Below are 16,619 nucleotides of genomic sequence, written 5' to 3' on the forward strand. Positions count from 1 at the left end.
AGGGGCAGTTAGCAGCCTGGTGGCTAGCAAATTTCATGGCATGTTTCGAGTCTCTGGCAGTGTACTACTCATTGAAGTTGTTCAAATGGTGGTAGGACGGCAAAACTAGACTCCCAGATGGGTAAGGCAATACCATATTTACACTGGATAGCATGCACATTTTTAATTGTCAATGTTGCTAAATGTGTCAAAGCAACCAGTACAAATGGCTCTGGACAGGCTTATCTAACAAAGTAACAAGTTATTTAGTGCTGAGGAGATGCACAAGTAATCAGCCAGTAGGGTCCTTTCTTTTTTCTGTTTGCTATCTGATATGGTGCAGTATGTGAAGTTTACAAAAAAGAAAGGCAAACAACGAGAGATACTGTTTTTCTGATTTTCAGTTTTCTGCTCCCCCTACAAGCACCCAGAGCTTCTCTATTCTAACAACTAGTATAGTAACAAGGAGAACAGCAGCCACTTCGTGATATCAATTTACTGTGTCATCAAATATAAAACACAGTCACCAGATAATCAGTATAGCACTATCACTAGACTATAAGCACAGTCATGATAAAATAAACAAGGAAAGAGCGCAAAAAAAAGGGGCCAACAGCTCTATCTCGTTAGCCCGTTGGCATTTCAAACAAAACTCACTGCTGCTATTCTGGAGCCCCGATAGTAATCTTCTCAGCAAGAAGAAACAAAGGAGCACATTATAATATTTCCAGGTGATGCAGTTGCTGGCATAGCAGTGATAGAAAAATAAAAGGTCCAAGGAAATTTAGCACTTATATCACTGGTTAGGGCTGCCCCCGCACAAGCTCAATGTTATATGGCTCTGGCAATCCATCAGGCAGATACAAAAAAAACTTGCTGGTTGTGCACAAATGGCACATCTGCTTTCTGATTACATGGAGGTCATTAAGTTAAAAAAGACATCCACAGAGGATGAAGTTGACTGAAGCGAAAAACCAAATGTTTTCAGTCGCCAGTCCTTTCCTTACCGCTATGCTGTTGATGCTGCTAAAAATTAAGTGAGATAAAACACAATGTCATACGAGTACAGGATGCCAATAGACAATGATGCCGAGGAAAGCAATGGAGAAAAAAAAATTGTTTTCATTGAACTGTATATGTTACAGGTGCGAGGTGAATTTACAATAAACGTCATATTTGCGGCTATAGTGGCAGATGCAGACCCATTAAGCTGCAGGCATCTTGCTGTATGTGATCTCAGATGTAGGCAACTGCCCATAAACCCTCTTATGACACATCAACACAACAAGGCTGCCTGGGCCGAGATTTTCATTATGCAATGAGCAATAAGGTTATTGATGGGCTCAAGCCCCCGGTGTGCTCGTTAATTTGGCATTACTTAAATAGACCCAACATTTCATTTGAGCATGTGTGAAAGTCCTCCGGACCATGCTTGTTAGGCATTTAAGTCAAACTAATTTTGTTGGCTCTACTTACAATTTTCTATTACTATTTCTCTACTATTTCGTGGCTCTACTTACAAATATCTTGGTGTTCATTTCTGTACTAATCTTTCCTGGTGTACTCACATCGAGAAGATATGCGCTAAAGCTAACAGAACTTGAGGGTTTTTACGTTGTCATCTGCACCTTTCCCCCTCTACCATTCGACAACAGGCCTACCAAACATTGGTACGCCCTCAACTAGAATATGCTTCATCGATCTGGTCTCCTCATCAACAGTACCTAATAGACAAATTGGAATCCATCCAAAATCGTGCTGCCCGCTTTATAACTTCTAATTACAGTTGTCAATCTAGCATTACCCAAATTAAACGTGATATTTCCCTTCCCGACTTGGATTCCCGCCGCTCTGACTTGGATTCCCATTGCCCTTCCTATGCCTCTTTCATAAATACTTCTATAACTCTTGGTCCAGCTGTTTGTCACTTGAAATTCCTTCTCGCACATCTAGTCGACTTCATAATCATCACAGCTTCAGGTGCATTTTTGGCCGCACACAGTCATTCAATAATTCTGCATTGCCACGCGCCATCGCACTATGGAATAACTTTCCAAATGATATTGTTTCAATAAAAGATTCTGCCAAATTTCATGACCAATTGCAACTTCGTATGTTCTCTTGACTTTGTATTAATATATCTTTTTTTATGATTACCAGTGTTCCTATTTCCCTTCCAATGTACAAATTTACTTGTTTTTTCCTACTATGTAGTTCTTTTTATGCCTTATTTATTGCATTTTTTCTGTAACCCCCCCCCCCCCTTCGCAATGCTCATCATAATAATATGATGTAGGTAATATGAATAAATAATTCATATTCATAGGTAATATGAATAATAAAAAAAAGTATGGCCCGGTGGAGCTTGAACGAATAGTCTAAATAATGTCGACTATACACTAATTTAAAAAAGAAATTGGAAAGGGGCAACAGGGCAGGATGTAGTGCCAAGCCAGAACTCCAACTCACAGCTGTTCATTTTAGCGGTTCATGCATAGAATGCAGTGATTTCACCCATGAATGAAAAAAAAAAAAAATAAAGGTTGAATAATTGACAAATTTATTGGGACAGAAATAGAAGCTGCTTTTTGTTAATTACTATCGGTGCACTAATGCACGCCACCACTGCAATAGGCTGGAGAAGCATTATAACTAATCTCTTATCCCTTGACACCTTTCAGTAGCAGCACTTAAAAGGTGGAGTGCAGCTGTAATCGATGACAGAAGACTGTGTAGCTTGAGGACGACCTCTTTAGCGAGTCCATGGCACATGCCACATGTGTCAGACGACCAGGTTTCTTCCCAAGGTTGCTAAAGCATGCAAACTGACTAAAGAGGTTGCCTACAAGCCACTTGCTCTGTCACTGTTAACACCTTGGCTGCACTTTGTCAAATGCCAATGCATCACAAAAAATTATTACGACCAGACGACATGAAGATTCCCAAACCTATCTAAAAAAAAATAGTGACTGTCAGTAACAATACTTGAGAAGAGATTTTGTCCCATCTGCCTTGACATTTTACCTGCTGAATTCCGAATTCTGGGATTTTACATGTCAAAACCATGATTTGATTATGAGGCACGCCTCAGTGGGGGAACGACCAGGGGATCTTTAACGTGCCCCCAATGCACAAGCCACGGGCATTTTTGCAGCTCACCCCCATGGAAATGCGGCCGCCGCAGCCGGGATTTGATCCAGTGACCTCTTGCTTATCAGCACAACACCATAGCCGCTAAGCAACCATGGCAGGTCAGAGATTTTACCTACTAGTCAGCCATTCATCATCCTTAGTTCTTGCTGTGTCGAAAGTCATCACATACGCTGCTAGATCTGCAGCGACATAGTTGCTATCCTGCTATCTGTTGCAGCAACTCGAATACACGAACTATTTTCCATATTTTGAGAAGAGTGATGTTAGTGCGGTCATACAGAGGCACTAAAATGTTTGTCGCAACAACCAGTTGATGCTCATCAGAATTTTAATTTTAGCACCGCAGGAACTCCACAATAGATACCAGAGCAGTAAAAGCAATGTTCCCTCTTATGAAATGCAAGCATTAAATCAACAGGGGAGTAGCTTCTCAGGCTAGTGTCTTTGCCTCCATTGCATGTGCGAGTGCTCCCTACTGGGCTGCTTTCTCGTATTGGCTATCACATGGAAACTACAGATGGGCAAAAAAGAGTTGTTCCTATCATGCCTTTTATTATGAAATTGTCACAATGTTGAATTATACAGATATATAATTCAACATTGTGACAATTACCAATTTTCATTATTGCTTTTACTTTGGTTTATATAAAAGATGCAGAGCACCCAAGTAGAAGCAATAATGAAAATCGATGACATGAGGATCTTTTATATCAAATTAGAAAAAAAAAATTGTATGAACAGTATATTCATTACCTATTCCATAACCTATCACAAGGAAACCATGCATAACTTGAGTTTAAAATTCCAGAAGTATAAGTGATAATGATTATTTCAGCTAACACCTTGTGCTTTTAGACCCAATTTATATATATATATATATATATATATATTTTTTTTTTTGTCATTAGAGACTCACTTGTCCTTTAACTAATTTCTTTACTTAGCTACTTGTAGCATCTCACAACATCCAAGGTAGAGAAATTACACAAGATATGCGCATGAACATGACATAATGACTCCAGAAAGAAACAAAAGTGGTCTTAAAGCAGCTGTGTTTTCTTAGAAAGGTGTTGGAAACGGGAAGGCCATGTCCGAATGCATTAATTATTAAACATCTGCAAAAACCCACTGTCCCGGCATAATATACACCAAGGATGCCAATGCAGTGTGCAAGCTATGAAGGCCGAAAAAAAAAAAAAAAAGCACTAGATGAAAGTGTGCCTTACATCCCTGGTCTTTACATAACAGAGCACTGTGCATAGTAATACACTGTACCAAGATGCAGGTAAAATAAATGCACATAAATGCCACGTGACAAGCAATATTGTCCAGTAATAATTGACATTACTGCAGAATCTCAGAGGCTGTGAAGTTACAACCAGAAAACCCTATGGAAGTGCTTCTGAGTTACAAAAACCGGTAGGTTCACCATAAGCAGAAAACAGCAGAAGGTAGCGACATATCTCATCGAACAATATGTGGCTGCCTCCATCGGGAATTAGATAATGCCAAACTGGGCTTCGAGACGGATTCCCCAAGTCAGCCACCAGGAGGCACCAAGAAATATAAGTGCAATTTAACTACTGCCAACTCCAAGTAGCCATAAGTTGTACGTGGACTACCTTTGTTTTAAACAGTAGTTCAAGGTTAAAAGGTCATCATTTTAGTGCCGCTCAATGAGAAGTCACAATCTAACTATAATAAAAATTGATGAGAGGTTTTTTTTTTTTTTTTTTTTTTTTTTTTTTTTTTTTTTTTTTTTTTTTACTGCCTATGCACTGAAACTGCTTGAATTCAAAACTACAATATTCCAAGCTGTTTTTCTTCTCATTTCTGCTTCAGAGACCAAGAGTAACAGGTTTTCTTTTATTTTTCTCAGTGGCTACTGCTCCATCTCTAATTCGTTCTTAGGTATAGAGTGAAAGAAGTAAGGCTTTGCCCAGTTCAGCATCCTGGTGGCCACAGGAGTCCCAAAAATGCACCACAAAGTGCCATGACCAATTGTCCTTTCAATGCAAGCATACAAGCCACAGTTCTTTCTCTTGCACAGCCCCTGCTGTCAACACAGAAAAAGTTTTACATACTTTTAAAATGATTAATTAATTAAATTCAGGTCTTTTACACATCAAAACTATGATCTGATTATGATACTCACCATAATGGAAGACTCCAAATTAACTTTGACCACCTGGGGTTCTTTAACATGCAAGTAATTCTAAGTACATGAGCGTTTGCATTTTTTCCACCATCGAAATGCGGCTGCCGCAGTCGAAATAGAGCCTGCGACCTCAAGCTCAGCAGCGCAACATCACAGCCACTAGGCTACCAAGGCAGGTACTTTTAAAATGTCACAATATTAATATACAAATCTAACCATAAGGAAACCTTATATTTAAGACTTAATTTGTATATCAATACATAAGGACTACCCAGCTACTTGTACAATGCTTTCAAAAAGCAGGCACACTGCTATATGTCGCAATAGTACTAGTCAGTGAGCCCAGAGTTAAAAGTTTCACGCCACATTAATCGCAGCATCACTCACCTGGTAAATTCACAAGGGTAGGCAAACTCTGGTACAGATTTTAACACCTCCTGAAAGAAGTGCAAAATAATTTCTTCAAACACAGGCAAACAGGTATGACACAAGCTACAAAAGACCTTTTGAGACACTTACATCATTGTTATAAGAATCCGGAAATTTCTGCACAATCCATGCACCTGCAACGTTTGAAATTTGTCAGCAGAAAGATTCGTAGAAGGGTGTCACCAATGATAAAATAGAAGCTGCAAATGACAGGTGTACTTTCATGACACCCTTAGGTCATCACACACTATATCAAATGCAGTTGATAAATCTCGTAAATAAGATGATGTACCAACTTATCATTCAACTACTGCAACAAATGCAAGCTAAAGACAAACTGACGTTTCCAAGCCATTCTACTTTATAACCAGAACACAGTATTGGCTAGTACCAATGACACAAACGTAGTCTAAAATAATTAAAGACAGACGAACTTTGGCTTGGAAACAACTGGCTACAGCATATTTCGCTTGACATACGTTTGTTGCCCTCATGATTTATTTACCCACCAGTGTTAGTAAAATTGTGGCTCAATTGAGAAATACCGCATCAGCAACATGTAATCAGGTGTATCTGTAGAGTGCCATAACTAAACAGGTTACTCCTGGGAATAGCAAGCACAGAGTTCACAAATACAAAGCAGCTGCTATTATGAAGCTGGTTAAGTTAATAAATTTATGCTCTATTCTCGGTACATGAAGTAGTTCACTCATGGTTATGAATGAGTTTAACACCACAAAGCAAAACAGAGCCAATAAGAGATGCCATAGTGGTGGGCTCAGGATTAATTTCGATCATCTGAGGTTCGTCTACCGTTCACCCACAGCACATAAGCCAGTATGAATTTCACAACTTTGTAATTTACAACTCACAGAAAAGTCTGCCTAAATAGAAGCCACAGGTACAATTAACACGAAACTTAACAGGCCAGTTTTAGCATCTATATAAATCAGATTTTGCCACTTATGCAGTTCGTGAAACTTAGAACACACATAAGCCTTTGCGCATACAAACACGCACACATAAGACATAATGCACCGTGAAGTGGCAGAGCTGCTCGTAAAAGTGAATTTAACGGGCCACCACTACAATCTCCGGCGTATATTTTGCACCGACAGGAATCACCATACTTAATGTCAGTTTCAATGATCGTTTCACTAAGCGAACATTAAAATCATAAGACAACAAAATACAGCTGCATACGACCCGGTAGTAAATGCGGAAATACACATTGGCACAGTGGCAGAAAGTGACATTTTCGCATGCAGTAGCGTTTTGAGCCGGCTCGAGGTCATTTCATCCAGAGATAAAATAAACCAGGCGCACGCTCAAATTCTACCAAGAAGAGAGCAATGCAACGACAAAGAAGACAGTGGCAACAAAAGGAACCACTTACTTTCGTTGCCGTTCCTCGGTATAACAACTTCGCAGAAGCATTCAATTATTTTTGACGGCGAGTCCCTGCGTGGGTTTCGAGGGTCGTGGATCAGTTAAGTGTCACCAAACTAGATCGCCATATGAAGCCTACATGCGTCAACCACGAGAAACAATGCCATTTAAACGATGTTCCTAGACAGAACAGGAAATCTGGTACACTGATTCATATGTGCCGATCAGCACAAAAAATTCAAGACGTAAATTATCAAACGGCTGTGACGTGCATAAACAGCTGGAGAACAACAACGGCAACAAGTGACATCTTGAGTTTATGCGTTCACAATTAGCACTGGCTAATTTGAATAGCAGCATGCAAATGCACGCGATTTGGTACATTAATTGAGGTGACATGACCTAGAAATAAACAAACAGAAGTTACGGTGGGGAGGCATCAGCGTTCACAGCCACTCCTCCGCAAGTCGGCAAACACTTTAAGAAAACAATTGCAGTCTTACCGTATTCTTGAACCCATTTTTTATGTAGTTTGAGACTTGTAACAGCAATGATGTTAGTGAATTGGTTATTATAAGCTTTCGATCGCGTCTCAATCGGTAGAGCGAGAATTTGGCCATCCTAGCCTGACGGCCAGCGCCATGATAGCAGCGATAACGAGCGCTGGTTCCAAGAGTGGAAAGCCATATGGTCAACTTTATAGTGTTTAAATAATAATGTTAATACTATTTTATAAAATAATACATAGTAATAAAATTAATATTGTAATAAGCGATAATTGGTCAGTGAATTACAACTTTATTTTGATTGCTCAGCGCTGGGCCAGCTGGGCTTCAGAGTTTCTGTGGCTTCGGTAATGGCTTTGGTATGGCGGAATCCGTCTGCTTCGAAATTGTTCGTTTAGGCTGCATCACAGGCTGGGTGCAGCTAGTATGAACATTTTTAGTTTGTTTGCTTGAGATTTCGTGAGTTGTGAAGACTTCAGTGGCCTATATGATTGTTGCCTGATATGATGCTATGATACAGGATAAGTGTCCTTAGTACGGGTCGAGTACGGGCATCCAGCCGGCCAAATTTGTCGCATAGCATTCCGAAGCAGCTGTGTTCAATCTATCAGGATGCTAGCACGAACGTTCGCGCGTCGGTGTCACTTAACGCGGTGTTTCTGGACTAGTGCAGAAGAAGAAGCTAATCCCGGCCCGAAGACCGAAGAGGAGCGTCTCCAGAGGACAGCGGAATACAGAAAGATCTTTCTTGACATAGACGCGTCTGCTTGTTCGGGTCGTCTGTCTGATAAAGAAAGAAAAGTTCATGAAGCACATAAACTTGCTATTCAGGTAAATGTTACTACGTTTTCATCGCAGTGTACTTGCGCCTCTTAGGCAGCTCCAGCCAAGAGCACAGCTGCTCTCCGCCTTAAAATAAAGGAGCGCTTTTGGTCGACCGAAGGCTCGCGCTTTCGTTGCTGGCAGGTATTTCAAAATTATGAGCATCTTCATAAAAGTAAGCCATAGGGCACAATGACGTGTTTTATGAGAACGCCTAATGCATCCGAGTACGTCTAAATTACTGATACCAGAAAGCACTGAAAATCTTGCCGTGCCGTCTCATATACCGTGCAAGTAGCACACGATCCACAACACAAGATGCATGTGTTGTGGTTCGTGCTCATCAGAAGTTAGAAGTTTATTCACAGTCCTATAAAGTTGACACAATTTGATCAGGATTGAATCCATAGCCGTAAAGTGTAGTGCGGGTTCACTGATATAAACAAAACAAGTTTTAAGAGATTTACTTGCAGCGCACATATATAGGTTGTGTTGCTGTATAGGCTGTTCTGTTTGTATGATAACCAGGTGAAATGCGGTGACACGAGAGAGTTTATAAATTACCGGAACAGTGGAGATACAGTTCTAACCACTGTAGTGGAGACGTGGACGGCAACAGCAGTGCTAAAGATACTAGGCTCCCTAAAGCGAGCCTATACGGTAACTCTAAGCAGTACGTCACAGTAGCCCTAAGCTGGATGGATGGATGGATGGATGGATGAGGCTGAACCCTTTAAGTCGGGCGGTGGCATACGCCACCTAGCCAAGGCTATTAACATAATTTGTACTTTGTGGTGGGTGAAATTTCACCCCTGCCTTAATTTTATCCACCAATCAGATAACCTCTGTTTGGTTATTTCTACCCGCTTAAAGTCTATTTTGCCTTCACTGTCCCTAAACCCCAATGCTTTGAAAAAATCAGCCCCGTTGCCTTGCACTGTAGGGTTAAGCCCCTTACAGAAAAGTATGAGGTGTTCAGCCGTTTCCTCTTCTCCACACGCACAGCACAACGTGTCTATACCTTGGTACTTGACTCGGTACATCTTAGTCCGCAATACTCCCGTCCTGGCTTCAAACAACAAAGAGCTTCCCCTAGAATTATCGTAGATATTTTCTTTGGCAATTTCTTGCTTGGAAGTTCGGTATGTGCCCAGTGCTGATTTCGTCTGCATCCCTGTTTTCCACAGACGCCTCTCTGTTTCCTTAACCTTTTTCTTAACCGCTGTTTCCTGGTTTGCACCCCTCCTGCAGTCCAAATATTTGATTGACAGTTTTCTGGTCAGCTTCCTCCATTTTGTATCAACATTCCTCATGTACAAATAACTGAAAACTCTCCTTGCCCACCGCTTTTCTGCCATCTCTCTCAATCGCTCCTCAAATTCTATCTTGCTGCTGGCTTCCCTGTCCTCGAATGACGTCCATCCCATGTCGCCCTGGACCCCCTGATTTGGTGTATTTCCGTGTGCTCCCAGAGCCAGTCTACCTACCCCTCGCTGCTTAACTTCCAACCTTGCTCGAACCTCTGATCTCATGCACAGGACCGCATTGCCGAAAGTCAAACTAGGGACCATCACCCCTTTCCAAATCCCTCTCACCACTTCGTACCTATTGTAATTCCACAGTGCCCTATTTTTCATCACAGCTGCATTTCTGCTACCTTTAGCCGTCACATATTTTTCATGTTCCGTTAGGTACTCAGCCCCATTGTTTATCCACACTCCAAGATATTTGTACTTATCCACCACCTCCAGCGTAACCTCCTGTATCCTATGCTCACTGCCCTGATTATCATTAAAAGTCATGACTGCCGATTTTTCTTTACTAAACTTCAAACCTAAGCTATCTCCCTCTTTACCACAGATGTCCATTAATCTCTGCAAGTCTTCCTTGCTGTCAGCCATAAGTACAATGTCATCTGCATACATCAGTCCTGGTAATGACTGTTTAATCCATTCTCCCTGCTTGAAATAGGAAAGGTTGAAGCCAAGTCCGCTCCTCTCTAATTTTTTCTCTAATCCTTGTAAATACAGCATGAACAACAGAGGTGACAGAGGGCACCCCTGCCTAAGCCCCTGCTGTATCTCTATAGGCCCAGATACCTTGTTTTCCCATTTTATAAGCACCCTGTTACTTTTATAGATATCTTTTAAAAGATTTCTTACTCCATCTTCCACCTCTAGAGTGCCCAGTATGTCCCACAAATCCTTTTGGATTACACTGTCATAGGCTCCCTTGATATCCAGAAAGGCAAGCCATAGGGGCCTGTGTTCCTTTTCTGCTATTTCAATACACTGTGTCAATGAGAACAGATTATCTTCTAAGCTTCTTTGTTTTCGGAACCCATTTTGTAGTTCCCCCAGCACCTCCTCGCTCTCCACCCATGCCTGCAGTCTGTCCTTTATAATCTGCATCACCACCCTGTAAACCACTGACGTCACTGTTATGGGACGGTAGTTGTTTATGTCGGCTTTGTCCCCCTTTCCCTTATATATACCAGCAGTACTGGTTCGCAGCGGCACCTTGTGGCAGTTTGTTCAACTACAATGTGTCAAAAACGTTTTTGTGTTTATTTATTTATTTAAACATACCTTATAGGGCCTCTAGAGACATTGCATATGAGGTGGATGTTCATGGTGTTCTTTGTTGAAGGAAAAGGAAAGAGCCACATACTATACTTTGATGATTATGTTGCTGCCAACGCCTTCATGCCAGCAGCTAAGAGCACATGACCCGTCATTGCAATAATTAATTAAACTTTTAATAGAAAGGATGGCCTGTGGCCTAAGATAGGGGTAAGGGATCAGGTGAAAGGAAGGATGCCTGCCTCCTTAGCGAAGGCAAGCAAACTGTTATTTCTTTTAGCGATATCTCCTTGCAGTGTGCCCCAGTCGTCGTATGATGCCACCCTTAGAGATCAGGTGTGCTTGTGCCTGAGGCTGTAGCTGTGGCAGGACAGGACCAGAAAAGATGTTTGAGATCGACGTTGATCGCAGGGCAGTTGGGGCAACCCAGTTGTGTTCCTCTCCACCAACTCAGAACATCCTTTGTAATGGGTGCTTTGGCTCTTGCCTTGTGGATTTGTGCACTCTTGTTGAACTCAATGTCACGAGGTGGTGTTACCACTGCGGCTGCACACGTCTGCATTACCGGTGTTACTATATAAATGGTCGATTATATGAGTTCTAGTCGTAACTGTAGGCATACAGAAGCCTTAAACACGGTTCGTGGTCAAATCGCTGAGTGATGCATAAATCTTATTTGTGCAGTAATTTTCAGCCTTCTTTTCAAAGCTGTGGACATGGTTATATTGCTGCATCATGTATTGCTACGAGATCGTCCCTGACGCCCCATATGCTTCCCAGTCCAGTGATATCGTGCACGTTACATGACTGAAGCAGTATCACCCTCCCAGTGATGACATTTCGACGCTCCGAGATGTCGCTTCTGCCGCCGGGGGATTATGCTACACGCGTGCTGTGTTTGGTTGCTTGAATGAGGCGCGCAGCCGCCATCACTCGAGAAAAGAGAAGGAAGAACGAACTGGGCTCGTGCTGTGAATCCAACCGGTCAGCACTGCAACCGTTGTTGTAAATATAATTGTGTAAATAGTTGCTCGGTCTGATTGACTCGTCCTTCGTGTAACAATATTGTATAGTTGAATCAAGGAATTATGCCGATTACAGCATTCACCATATATGTTCTTAAATGTCTTGGCTTCATTGCAGATTTATTGCATTAATTCAACTTCATCCTTGTGTACATGCTACAGTTACGTAAAGCAATAAGGCTTCCAAAGCTAGGTAGTGCTGCAGACAGTTGTGGACAAAAGAGACACAAATTCAGCTATTTTTTATGCCACATGGTAGCAGTGCCAAGGAAATAGACTATTTTCTTTTTTTTTTTTTAATTGCTGGCGAGTGTTTGGTGTTCTTTGCTTTAATTTGTAGTTATGGATCTATTACTTAGGTCATAACACACAACCTTGACCTACTGTAGTCCTAACGTGGCAAATTATTCATTTTTGTGTGCTCTCTTTGTTGTTTCTTTTCACAGCTGTAATTAAAAATATGGTTATGTCGAAAGATTTATATACTGCACATAATTGTGGATGTTCCTTTTTGTGTGATTTTAATGCTGCCATACAAGAGAGCTTGTTGCCGTCTCAAATGCACTGTTTGTCGTCACCAGGAGGGTAGGCCTCATCAGGCACACACAGCTTTTAGCCTCCCTCCTGATGTGGTGATGTGGCGATGCGGTATGTGAAAAGTGAATCTCGCAATAAACTTTCAAACTCTTTCATTAACATCAATCAATTTGATAGACAGTTTTGCTATGCGTTGTTATACATTTCTGTTGGAATTCTTCTGCTAGCAACATCATGCACCCTCTGAAATGATGACTGTACTTTAGCTATTTGTCAAATTTGGCAATTTTTGGCACATTGGGGAGTCTGGGAAAATGAAACTTTCACTGGAACTATCGTCAATATTAGGCTCCGGTGCTCTCAGCACTTCTTCAATAAAAAGACTGAAAATTTGAGCTTCGGTCAATTCAGCGGGATCATTTCTAAATGACAGCAGTAGCGAAGACACAGAAGCTTTTCTCGGGTTGTCATTTTTCTGATTAGATATATAGGACGTTTTAACGATGTCTCCAACAATGGTAGATGCTCATGAGTGCGTGCTATTTTTTAATTTTGTTCGAGTAATATCATGTGCAACTTTATTTTACCCCCTGTGTGTTGCTTTTATCCATCAGCGACAGCATATGTACAAATTATTACGAGCAATACTTCCTGTTGTGTGGGGTTTTCACCCACGCAGGAGCACTCAGTCTATTACAGACCGGCCTTCGACCAAACCTTGACTAGCTGTCTAAGCTCTTATATTTTGAACACCGCCTGTTCACGTGCCCTTATTCATTACTGTACAATATTGTGCAACATTCCACATTACTGTACAGCATTGTACAGCAACTGAACAATGCATGTGGAAGCTCCAGTGCCAGCTGAATCCCCACTAGACCACCTTGCTTGCCCAGAAAAGCTGATCGAACAGAATAATCAAGTATGAAGATTCTTCTGCATGCTCCCTGACCTAACACCCATTGCTTGGCGAGTCTAAAGAATGCTGTAAAACAGGAACCATGGGCCTGTTGCAATTAGTAAAAACAGATGCTCCTTGTACAATTGGAACTTACCCGTTTTCACATTTGCAAAGCTACTGCTTTCCTGCATAGCACAAAAATCACTACGGCTAGTACTGATGCCAATACAACTGCGTAACAATAAATCAGCAATAAAGCAATAAATCTGCGTAACAATCTTTTTGCATGGTAGGCCTCATCAGGCACACACAGCTTTTAGCCTCCCTCCTGATGTGGTGATGTGGCGATGCGGTATGTGAAAAGTGAATCTCGTAATAAACTTTCAAACTCTTTCATTAACATGCCTATAGAAATCAATCAATTTGATAGACAGTTTTGCTATGCGTTGTTATACATTTCTGTTGGAATTCTTCTGCTAGCAACATCATGCACCCTCTGAAATGATGACTGTACTTTAGCCATTTGTCAAATTTGACAATTTTTGGCACATTGGGGAGTCTGGGAAAATGAAACTTTCACTGGAACTATCGTCAATATTAGGCTCCGGTGCAGAAGTTAGGATCTAAGAGCCAGGTGCATATTTTGTAGATTTCAGATTTTTTTATTCTGAGCACTTATATAAAAATAGCACATTCCTTGAGACATTTTTTTGAAGTTTCACATAAAAATTCTCAAAAATTGAATTGTCTGACCAATTATTACTACTATACATCCATTCAAAACACCAGTGATCAGGCTATAATTTTATGTATCGCAGTATTTGTTGAGACTATGTCCTGAAATCAAATGTTAAAACATAAAAACACCGAAAATGAGACATTTCTCATGGTAACGAAAGAGTTAACCCTGTGGCTAGCTCACATGCCTCACACAGAGCAAATAAAGCCTTGACCACGGGCTTTTAGCTTCAGTCACTGTCAAAGTATGATAAATATTGCAGCAGTTACTCGCGCTTCATTTTGAAATCAAATTATTGCTTTATATGTAACAGTGATATTATCTCCCTAAAGTGAGAATTGAAACACCAGCAGCTTTCTGATACACTATACATTATTCAATTCCTTGTTGCAATGATCATTTTGCTTACCAAGTGAATTATGTGTGTCATAGTACTTCTCATTGGGGTGCAAACATAAATATATGTAATGTCCGTAAGAAGATGCAAGCACTTGTAAAATAATTTGCATTTGAAAAGTTGTTTGTTACCACGATACTTCCTTTCAAGTTTCAGTATGCTAATTATGCTGTTGGAAACAAGATAATGCAGGAACATATGTCGCCTTTCCTGTCACTCATACACATTTGTTTGGGACACACATGTGTATTCCTATTACAGAGAGGTGAGAAAACATATACTGACCCTGTGACTGGCTTCACTGTCTTTTCTGGGCTCCATCATTACCTGCGTGGTGTCTGCTGTGGCTGCGGATGTCGTCACGTAAGTTATAAAGTGCCCAAGTAAAATATCATGCAAATTGAGTAGTGGAGAGCCCTGTGCAAATGATACCAACTCTATTAGCAGTTGTGTATCTTGACCATTGGTATGTTGGTCATTGTGTGTAACCAGCTATAGAACTGATTAGCCAAGTTTCATTATAAATAAATGACCGTATCAATTATGAAGTTGTAGGGGACTTTGAGAAATGCCCAAATGAATTGGTATAGCGACAAGCCAACTGTCACACTGTTCTCTCTTTAGGACTGGACAATAATCTTCTGAAGCTTAACAAATGCTGCCAAAATATGTAACTGTGGCTGCCTTATATGGTGACCTAAAAAAAGAATCACACAAAGTTGACTTCTAAGAATTATTTATTCAGATGTTTTTCACTGCTGCACACAACCTTTTATTGATGCTGTGGTCGTTAGGCGAATACTATAAAAGCTTGCTTAATTAATGAATTACTTATGCACATTAATGCACAGTTCATACCACACACATTTGAGTTCCCATTGATACTTTAATTTGGGCTTGGAATTTGGGACAACCTGAAGTCGAGGGTTCGACGGAAGCCTGTCTGGTCGGAATGAAACATGAAGCAATAAAACGACAGACGCCGAAACATCTTTTATTCAATTTTTAATTTTTTTTTAGCCTTTCTTTTGGTCGGTGTCTGTCGTTTCATTGCTTCTTGGGACAACCTGTATAAAATATATTTACCTATGTGTGTGACATCCATCACCAACACTCCTATGATTAGCATAGTGTTTTTAAGAGAAAGTAGTAGTATCTGTAATTCATGAGTTTGGGTATCATGACTGACAAGGATAGAAGAAAGGAAACACTGTGATGTAATTTTCTTTCTTCTGTCTTTGCCTATCATGCCCCAAACTTGTGGTTTGATACTAATGTGTCGAGAACTGCAGTAGATTGTGATGTTCATGTATGGAAATGCTCCAGCGACCAATGGAATGATTCCAAGCTTTTTTTACCTGAGTAGGCAAACCACAAGTGTTTTTTTTTTTTTTTAATAATCTCTTATTTTTTCCATCACTACCTGGTTACTCACTCAAAACGTAAGATTTGAATACTGGTAAACAGTCCCCCAAGCAGCTTTCATTTTTTCAAAGTTATCATAATAAAAATTTTGTTCCAAAATAAGCAAAGTAGCCAGATGTCCCGATTTAGGTGGGACATGTTCCACTTCTATATGCAGCATCTTGTGGTCTGAGGGGCACTGTGTTTTGTCCCCATGGCTGTAAATTCCCCCCCCCCCCCCTCTTTTTCCTGCAGCTCTCACAATGGTACAACACAGCTTGGACAATACAGCCTCAATTTAATATGTGATGTCAAAAGAGGAAGTCTTGTCAGCTGCACACCTTGGGAATGGGCAACATGTGAAAGATTGTTGCATTTTGAGTGATCATGATCATGACAGTGGCAACAATGGAACAAAGAAACTGCACATGTCTATACTTGTGGTGTAAGTTTAGTTGGCTGTAATATTGAAGATAATTACTGCTGGTGTCTCTTAGAAGATGAATTATAGATAAAACTGTGCAACCCTGCATATCAAGTTAGTGTAGCAAACAGCAAAAGCACATTACAGATTGAAACACAAAATCAGAATTGTTGT

At 40.7% G+C, this 16,619-nt stretch overlaps 1 protein-coding gene and 1 long non-coding RNA gene across 2 annotated transcripts in view; one reads left to right on the top strand and one right to left on the bottom strand.

The window, feature by feature from the left end:
* The window catches only part of LOC119436376 (DENN domain-containing protein 1A), an 87,562-nt gene extending 79,789 nt beyond the window's left edge, over nucleotides 1-7,773 (bottom strand). Inside the window, exons 1-4 of the mRNA XM_037703200.2 lie at nucleotides 7,612-7,773; nucleotides 7,116-7,180; nucleotides 5,810-5,853; nucleotides 5,678-5,727 (exon numbers count right to left, since the gene is read on the bottom strand). Coding sequence (XP_037559128.1) covers nucleotides 5,678-5,727; nucleotides 5,810-5,853; nucleotides 7,116-7,180; nucleotides 7,612-7,628 — 176 coding nt within the window. The 5' untranslated portion in view covers nucleotides 7,629-7,773. The remainder of the gene's footprint in view (nucleotides 1-5,677; nucleotides 5,728-5,809; nucleotides 5,854-7,115; nucleotides 7,181-7,611) is intronic.
* Nucleotides 7,774-8,360: 587 nt separating this feature from the next.
* Nucleotides 8,361-14,885, top strand: LOC125940782 (uncharacterized). Its single transcript, XR_007463990.1, has 3 exons — nucleotides 8,361-8,445; nucleotides 11,713-14,743; nucleotides 14,774-14,885. It is a non-coding gene; the product is annotated as an uncharacterized LOC125940782 (long non-coding RNA).
* The last annotated feature ends 1,734 nt before the right edge of the window (nucleotides 14,886-16,619 follow it).

This window comes from Dermacentor silvarum, chromosome 1 (genome assembly GCF_013339745.2).
Source record: "Dermacentor silvarum isolate Dsil-2018 chromosome 1, BIME_Dsil_1.4, whole genome shotgun sequence".
Taxonomy (NCBI): Eukaryota; Metazoa; Arthropoda; class Arachnida; order Ixodida; family Ixodidae; genus Dermacentor; species Dermacentor silvarum.